Raw genomic sequence first — 20,019 nt, forward strand, 5'->3', positions numbered from 1 at the left:
AATAATTTTCATCAATGTGTAAAAAGGGATAGTGTATCAAAACCAAATGGTTTCATCCCAGGAATACAGAAGCTGGTTATATGAAAAATTATCCATATAATTCACTGTAAACAGAATTCAGCGTTTATGATAAAAACAAAAATTTTTCAGCAAACTAGGAAAAGATGGGAACGTCTTTAACCTAATGAAGAACATCTACAAAAGTCCTACAAGTAAGGTGCTTAATTAAAATAAAGGGAAAATACTGTATTTTATTAATTTAGGAACTAGGCAATGATGTCTGTTCTCACCACTCATCTATAGCATTGTATTAGAAGTCCCAGCCAGAACAGTAAAGCAAGAAAAATCACTAAAATGTACACATTTTGGGAAGGAAGAAATGAAACTGTCTCTATTCACAGAAGACATAATTATCTATGTAGAAAAGCATAAAGAATCTGTAAAACCAAAAAACAAAACCCAACCTCCTGGGACCAGTCAGTGAGTTTAGCAAGGTCATGGGGTACAAAGTCAATATATAAAAGTGGATTGTATTCTTATACTAACAATGAATAACTGGAACTTGAAATTTAAAAATCCCATTTATATAGCACCAAAAATTAAAGAAATACCTAGATAGAAATCAGACAAAATGTGTTCATGATTTGCATGCTAAAACCTACAAAACAGTGTTGCAAGAAATCAAAGGCTTTTATGAATAGGTACATTATGTTAATGGATTTGAAGACTCAGTATCGTATGTCGCTTATTCCTAAATTGATCTATACATTAAACTAATCCCAATCAAAATCACAGTAAGCTGTTTTGTAGGTATCAATAAACCAATTCTAAAATATATATGGAAAGGCAAAGGAACTATAATAGCCAAAAGTTTTGAAAAAGAACAAAAAATAGGAAGATACTACCTGGTTTCAAGAGCTGCTATAAAGCCATGGTAATCAAGAATGTGTGGTACAGGCACAAAGATGGGCACGTAGATCACTGGACAAAACAGAGAGCCCAGAAAATAGACCTACACAAATACATTCACTTGGTTTTTGGCAAAGGCAGTAAAGCAATTCAGTGGAGAAAGGATAGTTGCTATAACTAACTCTGTTGGAACAATTCAACATCCATATGCAAAAATAAAATCTCAAAGTAGAACTCCTACCTTATACAAAAATTAACTCAAAATGTGTCATAGACTCAAATGCAAAATACAAAAACCCTGAAACTTCTAGAAGAAAACATTGGAAAAAAACAATATACCACCAAAAAAAAGCATGGTCCATAAAGAAAAGTTTGATATATTGATGCTTATCAAAATAGTTTCACTATCAAAAAAGTTTTACTCTGTGAAGGCCCTATCCAGAGAATAAAAATATTAGGAGAAGCTGTTTGCAAATCACATATCCAGTAAAGGACTTGAGTCCAGAATGCTACAACTATACATCTATTAGAATGGCTAAAATTTTTAAAAATAAAATCATAGGGAATATAGTCAGTGATACTGTGACAGCATTGTTTGGTGACAGATGGTAGCTACACTTGTGAGCACAGCATAGCGTATAGAGTTGCTGAATTGCTGTGTCGAACACCTGAAACTAATGTAACATTGTGTGTCAGCTATACCCAAGTAAAAGTACCCAACAAAACCAAAATACTAAAAACACCCAACTTCTGGCAAGGATGCAGAACAGCAAGAACTCTCCCACATTCGTGCTTGGAATGCAAACTCATACACCACTTTGGAAAACAGATCAGCATCTTTTTATGAAGTTTAGTATATACTTGTCATACAACCCAACAATTCTCTCCTAGAGAATTTTCCCAAGTGAATTAAAACTATGTTTCTACAGAAATCAGTATTTTTCATAGTTGCCAAAACCTTTGAAGACAACCTAAATGTCCTTCCAGCAGATGAATGGGTGGATGCTATACACACTGTGGAACATTCAAAGGAATACTGCTCAGCAATAAGAAAGGATGAGCTATTTATTCACAGCAGTATAGATGAATCTTAAATGAATTTTACTAAATGAAAGAAGCTGGATCCAAAAGACTACATAGTATATGATTCCATTTACATTTCCTTCTGGAAAATGCAAAGCAGATGAGTGGTTGTTGCCAGGGATGGAGAGAGGAGTTGACTACAAATTTGAGGTGAATTTTTGAGGTAACGGAACCATTCTGTGATCCTGTGTTGTTAGATGTACGTATGAGTCAATGCTTGTGTTAAAATCCGTAAAAACTATACAATACATAGAGTGACTTTTACCATATGCAGTTAAAAACCAGGATTCCAGGGGAATTGAAGACTGAATGCAGACCGTGACATGTGAATATAACTGTATCACAAGTGGGTGAGATGATGGCACTGAAGGGGATGAGGAAGAAAAGAGCTCCCAGTAACTTTGGACATTGTTTTATTCTAGGTAGAACAAAAAAATTGTAGGAAATCATTGTGTTCAAGATAGTAAATTTGTTACACAGTCAAAACAGTGAATACGTTATAGATAGAGAAAGCCAGATTTCTCATTTTTTGGGAAAAAAAAGTTACAAATAAGCAAGGTGGGTGTGGGGTTGGGGGAGGCTACAGTGAACCCTGTGTTTCTGGGTTGCAGTTGGAAGTTTCAGTGTGGTTTTTTTTGACATATATAGGTAGAGAAATATAAATGTATATACACCTGAATAGTACACATCATACGTTTCCTAGCTCTGTCTGCTGATAGGCCCTTGAAACAGTGACACCTGGTAACTGAGTACAGCTAGTGCTGGATCTTTGTCTCTAAACATTCTCCAACAAAGGGAATCAGGACTCCTCGGAGAAGTGATTGTAGAGCTGGGGTGACGAAAATTCAAGATGAGTCAGAGAGGTGCCAGAGGATAAGGAAGTGCAGGTGAAAAGGTCACAGGAACCAGCCTTTCAGGAGAGTTCCCAGTGGCCAAAATGTGAACAGTTTAAGAACAAAATAAGTAATAGTAGATTTGGATTATTACCCAAGGAAAAAAAATACCAAGTCTATTACCGATACGAGTAAATTATTGAATAAATGAATGGAGAAGGGACAGCTCTTCCTTAGAGAAGAATTCTAATTAACATATGTGAACAGAAAGAGCGAAATAGCAAATCATTGTTATAACACTACAGTACAGAGACCAGGCCAGGCAAGGTCAACGGATGTTAAAATGAGTGAGCAAAAGTTTAAGGAAAAACAGGGTATTTGCACATCCTCAAAATGTCTCTCCCCAAATAATTGTTGATTACAAAGGAAAGGTGGTGATTTTTGCAGTGGGGAATGCTCGAAGATGTAACCTTAACCGGGCAATCAAGCTTGACATCACTGGTAATGAGATGGCATGTCTTCTGAAATGATGTGCTAAGAGGGTCACAGTCACCTTCTTTGGTATTCTTGCAAAAATCCACGCTCTTTATCTAACTGAGAAAATAAAAGACCCACATTGTGGGACATTCAACAAGATATTCGACCAGTACTCTTCAAAGTTATCAAGGTCATGAAAAACCAGGAAAGATGGGAGGGAACTGTCGAAGACTAGAGGAGACTAAGGATGCATGACAATTAAGGGCATATATGGGACGCAGGATTTGGTCCTCAATCAGTACAGGGACATGGTGAAGAAGACCAGGGAAGTCCAAGTGAAGTCTGTAGCTTTCGTTTCTGCTATGGTCTTTTTATTAGTTTTGACAACTGTAACATGTTTCTTTGGAATGTAAACCTGGATGGGGGGGAACTGCTGGGGTACAGTATGTGATGCTATGCTCTGTTTGTAGCTGCTCTCTAAGGGTAAAATTATGTCAGGATACAAAGTGAAAACTACATACATACATAACAAAGAAATATACTCTCCCCCCCCCCCCCCCCCCCGCCAAAAAAAAGGAGTTCAGAAAAAACATTTAAGCATTTTGGATAGTCACCTTTCAGGAACAAGATGTGGAATGCCTGCCACTATTTTTCAGAAATGAAAACTATAGGAAGGTTCATTTAAGACTCAGAAATATGTTTATAAGAATTAGCAGTAAACTGCAGAATTTAAGACAAAACTGCATTTAGGCATTTAGCAACTGGTCAGGATCGCTGGTCTTTTTTACAGAGATCATGAAGCTTCTTTGCAGAATACTCAAAATTTGCCATATAAATAATTTTACACCCTTTTCCCTGAGGTTAAAGTGAAAACTAATACATCACACACCCATAGTATTTTGATGCGAATCTTATCATTGGAGATGTGTAAAAATATCTATAACTAAACAGTCGAAGAACATTTTACCCATATTTGAAATAGCAGTTGTAGACCAAGTGATTATTTCTCAGAGTAGATGACCAGCCTCCCTGTTTTATAGTGTTTGCGGATGAACTTGCTTTCAGATTGGGATTTCATGTATCAGTGGTGCCTATAAAGATACCTTCCATAGATTGACAAATTTGACTTACTCAAAGTAAAATAAGGAAAAAACTAGTTAGCAGATGATTTCTAGCCTAATGTTTTCTAGATGCTTAGGAGAAAAGGAGCGAATACATTTCATTCAGCTCTTTTCTGGACATGATTTATCAGTTCACTTCTCTTCCAGTCTCATTTTCTTCATAAGTGTGGCTTTTCCACAGTGAAATTATATCTATGAAAATGGTATTTGCAGATGATCTATAAATCTGTTATTTAAAATTGTTACTAACAAATGTTTGAGTTCTTGTTGTTTCATAACACTGTGCTAGCTGCTGTGGGATAAGGAAACAAAATAATTTCTGCCGACCAAAGAGCACACATCTAGAAGATGAATAATGGACATGTGTGACACAGTGGGCTAGGGACGGGAGGATGAAGTATTCTCAAGATTTCAAATATAAACTGGTATCGTGATGAGGAACTCCTTTGACATACTGTTGCAGCAGCTGGCTGTGTGTAGGTGAGGCCAGCATAGGAGCCGATGAAGCCTGGGGGGAGTGGTGTCTTTAAAGCCTGTCTTTCTTCTGAAATCAACTACCAGTGAAGAAACAAGTAATTTAGATTTGTATTCGTTGCATATATATAATCATCTCTTGAGAGTTCCAAGTAACTGCCAGTGTCCAAATAACATGTTTTTCTAAAGAAATATTTTATTTTTGAGTATCAACAGTGTTAGTAACTCTTGTATCCCTCTTATGTGCTGAGTACAGTCGGAGGAAGAGGAATTGGAGTTGGTGAGTGTGCCTGAAGGGAGTTACAAATGATCTAGAAAGTACTAATTCTCTTAAACGTTTTTATCTAATGAGTGTTCCCTTTGTTACACAGTTTTTCTTGTAGTTACTAAACACTGCAAGCACTTTGAATAACTGAACCAAGCTACTGGAACTACAGAGTCTGTCTCGTTTCTCTACGTATAATTATGTATCTTGACCCCTTTTGTTTGCTGGAGGGAACACTGGAACAGAGCCTTTAAAAACAAGAGTTGTCAATGATCACAAGACACTTGTTAAAGATTTTTTTAAGGAAAGATACAAAATACCGTATATAGTTCCCCAAATTATTAACATGTTTTTAGAAAATGACCTCACCCTAGAAGTTCCTCAGATTGTAACACATGGTCTTGTGCCATTTCTCTTTCCTTCAAAAAGATGACATCATTTTTGGTGAGGTCACCTTTTTCAGCGTTGGAATTATTTCATACTATCTGAGATGATCTGAACAATAAGGGGGTTCCCTGTTTACTAAAACGAATGTAATTTACACAGATTTTATACTTTTGTCTAGCAGGAGATACTCTGCTCTTAAAAGTAGCTATTACTTTTTTTCTAGAACAAATGATTTCTATTGGCTTTTCTTCTAGAAAGTAAATCTGACTAAAAAGAACTTTCATTTGATCTATTCTTTGGGAACTAAACTCCCAGATTCACAGAAATGATCATATGAATTCAAAGTCAGCTGCTAATTGGATATTTATAAGGTGGAAAAACTTGAAAATGTTTTAGTTCGTAGCATGGACAAGTGTTCAGATTGCATGAGAGCATGGGGGGAAGGCATCTGTTGGTTGTATTTGTATTTTATTATTACATATATATGCATGCTGGTGTGTTTTGCACAGTTTTTTTTCTTTTTAGATAAGGTTGTCTGTGCTCTGTCCTTAAAATAAGAGATCATTCTTTAACTTTGTGATCACTCACAGTTTTAGATGTGGTTTTCTATTTAGGTAAACTAAAATATATTAGTTCGCTGACATTGTGGTGTTGATTACATCATGTGTAGATTCGGACTTTCTTCTGGGGAAATACTGTATTTACTGATACAGCAATGATTAGAAAACGGAGGTTTAAGTTTATAATTCAGTATAAAATAATTCATCTTAGACTAGTTACCTTAAGTTGTCAGGAGTGCTTCCTTTCAATTCTCTAGCAATATGCTGCCCTCTAGTGGTTTCACAAGTCGCTTACTCAGAAAAGTCAATGCCATGGAGATTAGGATCTTTTGATGGCTGGAACCAATATGTTGGTGTTCACTGTTATGCACGCACGTCCGTGTGCACGCATACACACACACACACACACACACACACACCACCCCTTCTGGAGGTCATGCCAGGAAATTGCCATGGAGATGAAGCTCTGGCATGGATAGAACCAGGCCAAACTGGGTCATGCTGTGTTCTTTTGCCTAGTATTTGACTCTTGAATTTCCAGTGACCAAATCTTAGAACAAATTATATACTCCAAAGTATATCTCTACCTCAAAAATTCATTAAAATTATTAACTTGATGCTGAGATGAAAGTGTATTTCCCAGTTACCATAGAGTGACTTCCACATTCCTTAAAATACACCCCCAGTTACAGAATCTCAAAGATAAATTTCTAAATCTTTGTAAACTACAAAATGCAGAAAGCATAAAAGGTATTTGTAATTAAGAAACAAGTACATAACCTGAAACTATAAACAGTTCATATCCTTTATAACTTATGCTGATTCAGACTCTATTAAATTTTTTTTGGTGTTTATTTTTGAGAGAGAGGGAGAGAGTGTGTGTGTGTAAGCAGGGGGGAGGGGCAAAGAGAGAGAAGAGGCAGAGAATCAGAAGCAGGCTCCGTGCTGTCAGCACAAAGCCCGACTTGGAGCTTGAACTCACAAACTGTCAGATCATGACCTGAGCCAAAGTCAGATGCTCAACTGACCGAGATACCCAGGTGCCCCTTTTTTTTTTTAAATTGTTTTTAATTGCTGAATCAGACTGTAAAACTTAATTAGTTTTAAATGTGGAGCTCTGTGGTCAAAACCAAAATAATAATTACAAACACCATCTATTAGCATTTAGGAAGTTGTTCAAATTGATTTGAACTCTCAGATATAATCATGGATGGCTCTGACCCAAAGTGAGGAAGGACGGACTGGTGCCTTGGGGCCTACACTAAAAACTCTTCTGGTAAGAGCCTGGCTACATAGATTCCTTGAGCAGCCTTGCTGTACTAAAACACCTTTACTTCATGGTAGCTCCAGGGGGCATACCTATGTCAGAAGGAATAAATATATCTTCCCCCCTCTTTTTTTGTTAACCAGTTATAGAAATCTTGGGAGGGTTTCTTGGGACAATAAAGATACTGTGTTACATCTGTATAGTACTTCAGTTACCAAAGCACTTCCCACCTATGATCTCAATAGAGCTTCACAAGGTAGGACTACAAGATCACTGTCTTCCCTACTGTACAAAGAGGTACAGAGAGGTTAAATGATTTCCCCCTACTTAGGAAATAGTGAATTTGTGACAAAAACCCAGATGCTACAGCCACATACTAAATGGTCTTTGTTAATTGGAATAGAAACTTCAAGACTGGGTGGAAAATACAAACTAAAAAGAAATAAACAGATCTGGATCCGAATCAAATGATGAACATTCAAGCATCTAAATCTGTCCAAAGGCCTTCATCTAAAATGGTGATAGAGAAAACCGAATCACACTCTTGAGTCTTCATAATCTTAAGGGCATTGAACTGTGGTTTTATTGATATGACTTAGACCCCCAAATGTCAGTTTTCAGGCTGTAATTTCATTTAAAATAATAATAACCCTGGAGGAGATATGCTTTGGCCTTCTTGTGTGCTGACTGCATGGATCAAGGAGTCTGTTCCTCTGATCTTCATTTTGGAGTGTTCCCTTAGGCCACTGTGGTGAGAAACTGCTCTGTCATCCCCCAACATGTACTGGAGTGGCCATCTTAAACTGACTTGATTATTCGATAGTTGATTTTTTTTTAATTTTTTTTTTAACGTTTATTTATTTTTGAGACAGAGACAGAGCATGAATGGGGGAGGGTCAGAGAGAGGGAGACACAGAATCTGAAACAGGCTCCAGGCTCTGAGCTGTCAGCACAGAGCCCAACGCGGGCTCGAACTCATGGACCGCGAGATCATGACCTGAGCCAAAGTTGGCCGCTTAACCGACTGAGCCACCCAGGCGCCCCGATAGTTGATTTTTAAAATTCATTCCTAGTGTAGATAGAATACCACGTAGATGGAGTCAGTCAGCAAGCATTTTAATTTCGCTCCATTCACAGCTCTACCAAAAGTATGTTAGTCACAAGCTTTCTCTATGCAAAGCCTCTCCTTTCAGAAGAGTTGGGGACTGAGGGATGCATATCCGAACCTACTGCTAAGAAATAGGTCACTGGGTGGGTGATGTTGACAGTGGAGGAGGCTGAGCACGTACGGGGGCGGGGTAAGTGGTGTGTGCGCAGTGTGCGGGCACATCAACTGCAGGGTCACCGGGAAGGAAATCTGAAAGCAAGCTGTACTTCAGCAAGCCAAGACTTAAAACCATGTTAACATGGAAATGTTGCAAATATAAGTAGTTTTGATCCCTAAACTCATGGACTTACGTTGTCTGTATACAAATGACTTTTGCTCTCTTCAGGTCTTTAAAACCCAGACGTTGATTTCAGGTAGCCTGGCAGTTTTTGTAGCGCCATTGAGTCCTTATTTATGTTAACACATAAAAGTGTTATCACCCATAATGCAAGTTTCTGTTTTAAGGGTATATCCTCGACATCAATAAACTCTGAAAAAGACAAGGGAAAATGAATAGTTAACTATGTTCCTTGAAATTAAACATTTAGTTATTCCCATTAGTATTTTTAAAGATTTTTTTTCACATTATCACTGCTTTAAGAAATGATGACATTCACATCATAAAACTGTGAAAAATGTCACTTTTAAATTGAATGTTATTTTTAAAATACTAAGTCTGAGTATAAATACTCAAATAATGACACTTTTTCTTCCCTCTCACAGAATACCCAGAGGATAAGCAGTTCTCAAGCCACTCAACCTCTAGCTACCCCAGTCGTGTCTGTGACCACCCCAAGCTTGCCTCCACAGGGACTGGTGTACTCAGCCATGCCGACCGCCTACAACACTGGTGAGCCTGCTCTCGTGCCTTTTGTGGATTTTAGTTTTGTGATCAGCATGTGCTTTTGTGATTTTTTTTTTAAGTGTATTGATCAAAATAAATGATTTCCAGTGTTTTAGATTCACATTTGGATGTATTAAAAAAAACAAATACTAGCTTTGAAAAATGTACAGAAAATACATTGACTGTAGAATGGTTTCCCAGCATCGACCTTTACTTCCCCCTGACAAAGAAACAGGCGGCCGTTCTCACAATTCCGGCCCGTGCGTCAGACCGAGGAGGATGGACTGTCGTCGTTTCTCATCGCACAGTCCCTCACTCTTCCCAGCTGTTGAAGGAAGAGGTTTTTCTCTTCATGCCGTGTTAGCCAGCTTGGGGAAGACAGAGCCTCCTTGCACTCGGGACCCCGCAGGGCAGTGGATGTGTCGCTGTGCCGGGCACGTTGTGTTGTCCTCCATGTGTTTGTGCCCTGGGAGCAAGACCAGGCCCTTTCTTGTTTCTCCTCAGAGCCAGTCACTCCCCTTTTGGGAGAGGAGCTTTTCACCCATTTATGTTTATTTAGACGTTTCATTTTAAAATCCACTATTTCGGGGTGGTGTTAAGAAAAGCTACAACCGCTGCCCTGAGTGCAGGGGTCCGTGGAGCCGCGCAGACTGTGTGGACAGTCCTCCACATACATCCGCCCTTCCGGGGAGAGGCAGGAGGTGTGTGGCTGCACTTTCACCGGCTGAGAGGCAAGCACCCGACGCTTCAGAGAAGGAAACGGTTAAATTTTACCTTATCAGTTATGAAGAGACTGCAGTATAGGGCGTATATTCTTCTCATGATTCTTCTAAGTAGACTGTAATAAAAACCAGCTAATTTTAGACTTCAGGGTAAATGCTTTAGCACGGTGTTTTCAAACTGCTGTCTGGAGCTCCCTGAGGCCACTGATACATTTGATTGTCACTTTAATTGCATGTAGTGCACTTAAAACAAAATTGTAAAAGGTTTTGTTGAAAAAGCCTTTCAGAAAAATGTCGACCTTTTCTAATCGATATGAAAAAGAAACATGTCCGAATCTACTAAGTGCAAAATCTAGGGTAAAACAAGAGATTACGCATTCATAGAAATTGTTTCATTCCACTGATGACCAGCTAGCTGTATGAGTGACAGTATGCTAGGGACATAGCTTTTCTCCCGAGTTTCTGCCAGCTAAGGAGCAGGACATACATGAGATGGCAGCTATGGAGGTAAAGTCCTCAGTGGCCGAGGTTGGCAGTTTGCGCTCTGAGACTTGAGCATGTGAGGAGGAAAGAGGGAAATCTAAGAGCTAGAATGTTCCAGAGGGATACTAGCTGAGAAGATGGGGCTTGAACTGGTATTCAAGTGAGAGTAGTTTACTGAATAATACTTCATGACGGGTTTTTCAGTATACTTAGAAACTCCACTGTGCTTGTTTTTAGAAATGCAGTTGGTTTCGCAAGAACGTGTTTTTCTAAAAGTCCAGAAGGATTCACCAAAACATAAAAATGGAGTCCTGTTCTCTCAAAACCATCAATCGCGTGGCTTCAGTCTGATTCCTTCTTTTAACTTAGACTTTGCACTCTTTTTCAGAGCATGTATTTGGCTTAATTTTACCATATTATCTTTAATGTATTTAGTTGCCCTTTCTAAAAATATAACCGTTTTCATCTTTCTTTAGTATATCATCTGGCTTTCGGTACATATTTAGAGTCAGACTCGTGCCAGATGGTCAATAAAGGGATAAAAAAATGAGCAACATTTCAAAAAATACAACAGTTGTTATGCAGACACTTCCTCATGCCCATCAGTAAGGTCACTCCCAGCTTCCTAGACTTGCTCGTGCATCCATTCAGCACATACTTATCAAACACCTACTATGAGGCAGGTACTGGGCCAGGCACAACAGGAGTGTGGCTAGTAGTGGAACTTAGGGAGTGTTGGGGGAGAAAGACACAGGATAGACAGCTCTCGGAATAATTTATTGTAGTCATATTAAGAGCTGCATTGAAGCATTGACCTGAAGGAGCACAGGTGACTCAGCCAGGCAGAGTGTGGAGAGTGTTCCAGGGAGAGGGAGCACTGTGTACAAAGACGAGGAGATAGGAGCATGATGGGGAGGACAGGGATGGTGGAGGGCAGTTAGAGTTGAAACTGTAGAGGTAAGAAATTTAGAGGCCATGTTGAAGATTTTGGATATTGAGAGTGCTGGGAAGCCATAAAGTTTTAAGCAGAGAGGTAGCATGACCATATTTGTTGTTTTAAGATCACATTGACTGCAGTGTTCAGAGGGGCAAAACTGCATGCAAGGAACCCACGTGGGGGGCTGGATCAATGGCCCCAGTGGCGAATACTGATGGCTCGGACTGGAGTGGTGCTGGTAGAGCTGGTGACTCAGGCAGTATGGAGAGACAGTACGTAGAATTGAGCAGCCTTGGTGGTTGGTGGTGGAAGTAGGAGGGAAGTATCAACACCCACAGGCCTCTGGCACCAGCAACGAGGTGAAAGTCGGTGCCGTTTATCAAGATGAGGAGGTTTGGAGGAAAAGAGGAATCCAGCTTGGGTGTCAAATTTGAGTGGTTTGGAGGGACATCCAGATGGATGTAGCAAGTTAGCAAGTAGGGGGTTGGGAATACTGGAGGTGGAGAGAGTTGTGAGGCGCAGGGGGGCGCTGTGGAAGGCAGCGGTGCTTGGGTGTCCCCACACCAGCCTCTGGGAACGCACCAGGCGGTCAGGAGACCGTGGCATGAGGAGCAAGCGTAGAGGCAGGCGGAACCCGAGCAACCGCCTGCACTGTTTCCGCTCCGGTCCTTTTTTATTGACGTTAATTTGCTAGGAAGACCAACTTATTTAAATACCTCTCTTGAGACATGGAAAAGCAGTTGAAACTGGAAGGGTTTTTGCCACCTCTCTTTAAAACTAAATGGAAAAGACAAGTCTTAACGAAGAACTGAAATAACTCTATGTGTGAATGATACCTAATGTCCTAAGTCTTGGCCGAAGTGACTTGTGTCTGAAGCATTCATATAAAATAACCTATATTATATATTGTACTCTTGTAACACTTAAGTATTTTCATGAACTTGAAATTGTTTTGCAGGCAGTCAGAAACCTTTGACAGCCCCTGTACTTTGAGCAAATGCCGTTAATCAGTTGTGTAATAATGTATGATTTATGCCACTGAGCTTGGCGCTGCATGGGAAGGGGTGCCGTGTCTTTCCTGTTGCCCTTGTACTTCAAGAACCTAAGACCTGCTGTTCCAGACTCAGCCTGACCTGTCCCTCTTCTTCCGGAGGGTAGTGCTGGGCACATTTAAAATAATGGTTATGTAGGAACATCCTTTAGCAATGGCCTTTTCATTATTTCTATTTACTGGAAAAAGTATCTCAACTTCTTATGAGACATTAAACTTATAAACATTTAGTACAAAGTTGAAACTTACTGAAATAATCCCAGATAAGCAAATATAGCCAGGACCTGTTGGCCTCCCAGAAGAAGAACCGTTGTGGGGTTAGACCTGTGTGGTGTTTTAGGTTATGAAGTGCCTGGCTTCTCTCAAGCTAGGAGCTTCTGGAGCTACTATTTGAAAAGCCTATTTTGCACAGGCCTCTTATTACACACACGAGCAAGATTTCTTTCCTTGTTTTAGATTACTCGCTGACTAGTGCGGACCTGTCGGCCCTGCAGGGCTTCAACTCGCCGGGAATGCTGTCTCTGGGACAGGTGTCGGCCTGGCAGCAACACCATTTAGGACAAGCAGCCCTCAGCTCTCTGGTGTGAGTAGCTAGAAATTTTCCCCAGATCTCTCTTCCCAACCCGTGCACTTTCTTTTTCTAGCTGTTGCAGTCTTCACGCTGTTGACTTTCACATGACTGTCCTACAGTGATTCTTTTTTAGGTAGTACAAGTGTTTGGAGAAAAGATTTTCTTTATGATGATTCTAGATAATAGCTTGGATACCGAGCAAACTAGGCATTCCTTGAAGAAATTCGGGGAGCAAGCCTTCTCTTGTATGGAGGTAGAGAGACACATAGTAACCAAGGGGCACTGTGGCACCGATGTCACCCGTATGCACCTCCTACCTACCCACCAGTGATTAAGCCACCGGTCCCAGCTCTCCTTCCCAACCTCTATGTCTGATTCCAGTGTTGGAAAAAGGCAGCTTTGAGGTATTCAGGCCCACCTACCACTTTTTTGGGGGGTTTTCTCTGCTTTGGTGATTAGATAAGGGATAGAAAAATAAGTGGCCAACCCTCATGGAGGCCAGCTGGGTGTGCTTTTCTGTCTCCTCTGCTGAGATGCTCTCCAGCTACACAGCCCTATTGCTGTCCCGGTTCTGCAAAGGCTCTGTTCCTTCTCCTTCCTGCTAGCGACGCCTGACTCCCCCTGGGCTGGGCACCACCATACATTCTCTTCACTCAGATCCCCTCACCCTGCCCATAAGGGGTGTTCTCTTTGTTGAACTCTGCTTGGTGAGGTACAGTGTGTGCAGTGAGCCAGCTGGGATCAACCCACGTGAATCCCCATAGCCTGATTCACACACAAGATACCAAACCCCTGCCATTCCTCCCCTGCTATCCACAGAGAAAGCAAAGGTTATTTTCCTTCATTTATTTTCTTTGCATGTTGGCCTTTGAGGCGTCTGTTCATCCTGATGAACACACTAAAAATAGCCCCACAGAAGCAAGTGGAAGTGGCTTGGCACTCAGGATGGGGGAACAGGCTGGACGCACACACTGTGCTGTACTACTCTGAGCAAGTTAGCCTTTCTGAGACCCTTTCCTCACCTGGAAAGTAGGGTGATGTTACTGAAGAAACCAAGGAAGAGAGGAAGCGGAACCCAGGCTGCCATGTCGTTCCTCTCTGGTCTCTCTGCTGCACAGCATCAGACACTGACACTGCTTTGCATACTTCACCTGCTAGAGTACCACGGGTGTGGGTCGAACTAGCCTCTAAAGCTCCCATCTGTCCTGTTCTTTTTCTTCCACGGAGAGGTAACTAAAACCAGTGTTGGGGAATTCTGACAGCATTTCGGTCAGGCGGTATCTGTAATACACTCCGGTTACACGGATGCGCTCACAAACCACTTAACATCTTTTTTTTTTCTTCCTTCAGTGCTGGAGGGCAGTTATCTCAGGGTTCGAATTTATCCATTAATACCAACCAAAACATCAACATTAAGTCAGAACCAATTTCACCTCCCCGGGATCGAATGACCCCGTCAGGCTTCCAGCAGCAGCAGCAGCCGCAGCCGCAGCCCCCCCAACCCCCCCAGCCCCGGCAGGAAATGGGGCGCTCCCCCGTGGACAGTCTGAGCAGCTCAAGCAGCTCCTACGACGGTAGTGACCGGGAGGATCCGCGGGGCGACTTCCACTCTCCAATTGTGCTTGGCCGACCCCCGAACAGTGAAGACAGAGAAAGCCCTTCTGTAAAGCGAATGAGGATGGACGCGTGGGTGACCTAAGGCTTCCAGGCTGGTGTTTGTACGTGGCGTTACTGCAGTGAACTGCCCTACATATCTAAATTGGTAAATAAGGACATGAGTTAAATATATTTATATGTACATACATACATATATATCCCTTTATATATATATATGTATGTGGGCGTGAGTGTGTGTATGTGTGGGTGTGTGTCACATACGGAATCAGGCACTTACCTGCCTCGTAGATCTGCAGATGTGCGTCCCATGGCAAACAAAGCACCCTGTAGGCGGAGTCTAGTCTGGCACTTCCTTGGACTACTTGTTTCATAAGATAACCAGTTTTTGCAGAGAAACGTGTACCCATATATGATTCTCCCACACTAGCTTGCAGAAACCTAGAGGGCCCCTACTTGTTTTATTTAACTGTGCAGTGACTGTAGTTACTTAAGAAAAATGCTTTGTAGAACAGAGCAGTAGAAAAGCAGGAACCAAGAAAGCAATACTGTACATAAAATGTCATTTATATTAATTACCCAGCCTGGCATGGGTCTCTGTTGCAGAGGGGTGCATGGGAAGGGCTGTTGATATTTTAAAAAACAAAACAAAAAAGCCCCACACATAACTGTTTTGCACGTGCAAAAATGTATTGGGTCAGAGAAGTGATCTTTAGCTAATAAAAAAGAGAGAGAGTAGAAAACACGCATGAGATATTCAGAAAATACTAGCCTAGAAATATAGAGCATTAACAAAATAAATTAATATATTAAGTTATAATTGGACTATGTCAGAAGTTTCTTTTTACATTCATATCTTAAAGAAACTGATTTTAGCTCATGTATATTTTATATGAAAGAAAAGAAAACACCCTTATGAATTGATGACTATATATAAAATTATATTCACTACTTTTGAACACATTCTGCTATGAATTATTTATATAAGCCAAAGCTGTATGTTGTAACTTTTTTTTTTAAGAGAATAGCTTTATCTTGTTTTAACTTTTTAGTTTTATTTTAAGAGGGGAAAAAAAACAAAACAAAAATATCTTGCAAGCAGAACCTTGGAAAAAAAAAGCCATGAACACTTATTATTCTATATGTAAATTAAAAGTTGAGCCAAACTCTTTGTGTATATAGCATCTTAAATATATTATCACCTTTGATGTAAGTACCTATGTATTGTATGGTCACCAGATTAAAAAGTATATTTTTGTGGATTGCCGCCAATTTGGGGGGAAAAGGCGAGATCCTTATCAAGTAGAGTATTCACTGTTTAATATTTACTATTTTGTTAAATATACTGTACTTTGGATTTTAATTATTAGCCCAGTCTTTTTCGGAGGATTGTATAAAGGGGTTTCTCCCCTCACTGGTGGTGAATGTGTGATGTTACATTGTAATCTTTGTGCTGTATGGGTTGAGCATCATTATATATTTTATATGTGTACATAAATAGCAAAGTGGCAAAAAAAAACTGGTGTTAAGTTCATCTTGCATAAATATAAAATGTGTTGTAACAGATTTTATAAGGCATTATTTAAAACTTGCCTTTTGTGAGGAAAAAAATATAGTAGAAAAAGCTGACCTAATTTAACTAATATTAGAGATCATGGCAAAATAGTAGATGAGCACAAAGGTTTTATAAGTGGTAAATGATTAGGGAGAAATAATTTTGGGGGGAAGGGATCTTTTCTTCCTTGACCCTCTAAAATAGAATGATGCAGCTGGTTACAAAATCCTACCATCCTGAACTCTCTGTGCAGTGAAATGACACTTTGGTGTGGGGAGAAATTCTCTCGTGGGCAGATCCTTGGCACGGCCTGCCGTCCTAATGGAGCCCGTGCCGCACTCAGCTTAGCTTCTGAACAAGGCCTTACTCCTCCTGCAGGAAGACAGCGAAGGCGTGATAGCAGGTTCGTGCGTTTCCTGGGCTTGTGCCACAAACAAAATTCAAAGTCCTGTATATCTTTCATCATAGATTTTTTAAATACTCCCTTTCCTGAGAAACTCAAAATAAGGGTTTAAGAGTTGCTGCTATTTTGTATTTTACACTTAATATTGAGCAGCTACCTACAGTTTTTACTTACGTTTTGCTTTTCCCCCTAAATTGCCTTCCTTTTGACAATTTCCTCATAATGCTATTTGTGACAAATCATCAGCCAGGTTTCCTGACTGACACATAGGTATTAGGTACAGGATAAACCTGTGGCGTTCACAACTAAAAAAATGGAATTCTGTTTTAATTTTCGATAGAGGCCAAAAAAGGGAGGGTGATGTGCCGTCTCCTCTCGTCAGTATAGACATTTGGCTCGTCCTCAGAAAGGATTAGTTTTTCGTTAAAATGTACTTCTTTTACTGAACTACATACAGGCACATTTCTTCATAAGGTCACACTTAATTGAAACAAGACAGTCTCCCAACACTGAATTTCCAAGATGATCCTTACCACTTTGTAAACCATTTATAGCTTTGAAAGTGTTAAGTGATTCTTTCGTTATTATTTATGCATGTTCATGAACTTCTGCTGTACATTGGAATAGGAGTTAACACATTCACATTTACTGTCTATTTTCTTGTGTGCCTTATGAGATGGCTTTTCTGACTGTATCTCAATAGTCTTTCTTTCTATGCAGGTTTATAATCAGTACAACTACTGTTTTCTAAAATAATAGTACACAAGGCTCGGAGTTTGTATTTCAATTACACTGACCAAGTAACAATGTATTCCGTTTTCAGGAAGTGAATATTTGACTGTTAACCCTCTTCCTGTATGCCCAGTGTGACGTGGAGCATACGGACTTGACAGACACCCCTCACCCAGACACCATGTACAAACACATACACATGCACATCTCCTGGTGGAAACCAACTCAGAGCGGGGAAGACACGAATGGTGTTTCTTTAGAACCGACTTTTCTTACCGTTTTAGACTCATGTGTTTTGTATGACACCATCACAAGAAAATTTTATCCTTCAGATGAAGTATTTTATTACTAAAAGACAAAAACAAAAAAAGCTTAGATACACCGCACTGGTTGAAGTACAGTTTCCCTCCGTGCGCCGCCCGGCACGACACTGAGAGCAGAGCCACCATCGTATGTCTGCAGATGGTCCCGATCAAAACTCCATCTTTTGAGCCCTAATTCTGTCCATTGTGTTCGAGACTAAATCAGGGGTTTGTTCTAAAAGAACAGTATATGTTTTACCATTTCCTTTACCTATAAGGACAGCTAACAAAGCATTAACATATTTTCTTGATTAACCATCATGCGCACAAGAAATACATAGTAAATAAGGAACCAGAAAACTCCTGGCGTCGGATCATGAGAAGCTAGATGAGTAGAATGTGAAAAAGATTTTACAAATGTAAAACTTTTATTTCTCTGTAGAAACTTTCTTCACTTTGCTGTGCAAGAAGACACTGCTTTGCTATATTTAAAATGGCTTTTTTAAAAAGAGATTTATGTATTTGGTAAATGTTTGTAGTCAACAGTTCACACAAGAAGCTGTACACGGTTTGATCACGTAAAACCGTTTGGCGGCACAAGCTGGACTTTGTTGCCATCCTTGAGATGAACCTTTTAAGAAAAATAAGTTAATCTCAATTTTTCCCTGAATGTGTTGTTTTTTCTTCATTATACAATAAATATTATAGTGAACTTTTTATCAAATGGTTAAGAAAATGCTAGAGGTTGTTGTAAACTATTTGTATCCTGCACTCACTACAGTAAAGACGGACTGGCTTTTCCTGTGTACTCCAGACTCTGTCGTGTTTGCCGCCAGTCGGCCCCTCTGTCCCCCCCCCCCCCCCCCCCCCCGAGTCCCTCTCCTTTCCCTTCCACTCACAGGCCTCTCCCACCTGCAGATCTCCTTTACTCACCTTGAGACTTGGTCAAGGAGATCACCGTGACGTCTCACCAGCCTCACCCGTAGCTGCTCCCGGGGCCTCCCCTTCTGGGCTGCCCTTGGCCCCTCAGGAAGCAGTGGGCAGTCCGGGCCCCAGCATCAGCGGGCCTGGCCGTCACTGCAGCTGCTGTGGACCCGGTAAGCCCATCCAGGCTCTAGGAATGACTTCTCGCGGGATAGATGATGAGCCAGGGTTGGCGGGGGCAGGCGGGAATACTGCTAAACGGGATCGGATGATATATATAGCAAGTTCTTTTTGAATTTAGGGAGATGATTTGTTTTACCCAAAATGCATACATGATACTGAGAGAGCGGCAAAAGACAGATTCAGTAAATGAATTGTTTTCAGAAGTGACAGGTGTGAAAACTTGTCTTAAACTGGGAAGTGTGGAAAGTGTTCCCTTCCTTGGGTTTGCCTTTTAAGCCAGCTCCTAACTAAGCAGATTCTTGCTGTCAAATGAAAAGCTAAATTTTTGTGCTGGTTTTACTTGCTGGCTACAGTGAGGCTCTTATTAGCAGGTTTTGAAAGCCGGTGTAGTCCTGTGGCTAAAAATAGTTTAATCACAGCTGCAGCTACTTAAAATCAATTCACTGCGATTTCCTAGTTAGCTCCCATGGGTGCCTTCCCCTAGGCTTTATCTTGCTTTTAAGCCGATTCTGTGTCCGACTGGCACCAGCCAAGAAGATGATTTTTCAGTCGGAGCCCTCTGCCAGCTGGATGGCCCAGCCTGCTCCCCTCTGCCTGTCTGGTCTCTCCGTACAGGGTCAGAGCAGCACCTGCTGTAGAACTGAGGAAACCAGTGTTTCTTCCCACCTTCCACACAAAGTGAAGGGGGTTCACAAAGTGAAGTGTTCCTGGAACACTAAGGAGAGGGACTCCTCAGGGGCCGAGGGCACGAGTGCCATCACACAGCAGAATGTGCTTAGCCCAGAGAGTAAGAGGTGAGCCCCGATCCCCAGCTGTCCCGGGGTGTGAGCTGAGGACGAGCTCCTCTGAGCCAGCCCCCAGCCAATGGCTGCACACAGCCTGGGGCACGCCCCTTCCCTCCTGCAAGAAATCTTGAGCTCCCAACTCCGTCCGTGTCTGCTTCCCAGACGACCTAGGCTGACACGTAGCTTGCCCAGCTTCAGAGAACGTGTCCTAGACTTCAGTCACTTTCTTACATCTTGCGCCTGCTCACCGTGTCCCAAAACAGCCGAAGGCAGCTGGGGAAGAAAAAGCAAAAATCACAGTTGTACTAACTGGGTTCTCTGTATAATCCCCCTCCCCCTTTTTAAGCTTTATTAAAGCTTTACTTTGAACTAATTTTTAACTTCCAGAAA

At 40.9% G+C, this 20,019-nt stretch overlaps 1 protein-coding gene across 6 annotated transcripts in view; it reads left to right on the plus strand.

The window, feature by feature from the left end:
* MEF2A (myocyte enhancer factor 2A) overlaps window positions 1–18,545 on the plus strand; it is a 165,400-nt gene extending 146,855 nt beyond the window's left edge. For 4 of the 6 annotated variants that reach the window (XM_030317490.1, XM_030317493.1, XM_030317489.1 and 1 more), the window contains 4 exons: window positions 5,154–5,177; window positions 9,247–9,373; window positions 13,017–13,143; window positions 14,482–18,545. In XM_030317490.1, the coding sequence (XP_030173350.1) occupies window positions 5,154–5,177; window positions 9,247–9,373; window positions 13,017–13,143; window positions 14,482–14,830 (627 nt within the window). In that variant the 3' untranslated portion in view covers window positions 14,831–18,545. The remainder of the gene's footprint in view (window positions 1–5,153; window positions 5,178–9,246; window positions 9,374–13,016; window positions 13,144–14,481) is intronic. The other 2 variants (XM_030317495.2, XM_030317494.1) reach the window with 1 other exon arrangement.
* The last annotated feature ends 1,474 nt before the right edge of the window (window positions 18,546–20,019 follow it).

Source organism: Lynx canadensis, chromosome B3 (assembly GCF_007474595.2).
Source record: "Lynx canadensis isolate LIC74 chromosome B3, mLynCan4.pri.v2, whole genome shotgun sequence".
Taxonomy (NCBI): Eukaryota; Metazoa; Chordata; class Mammalia; order Carnivora; family Felidae; genus Lynx; species Lynx canadensis.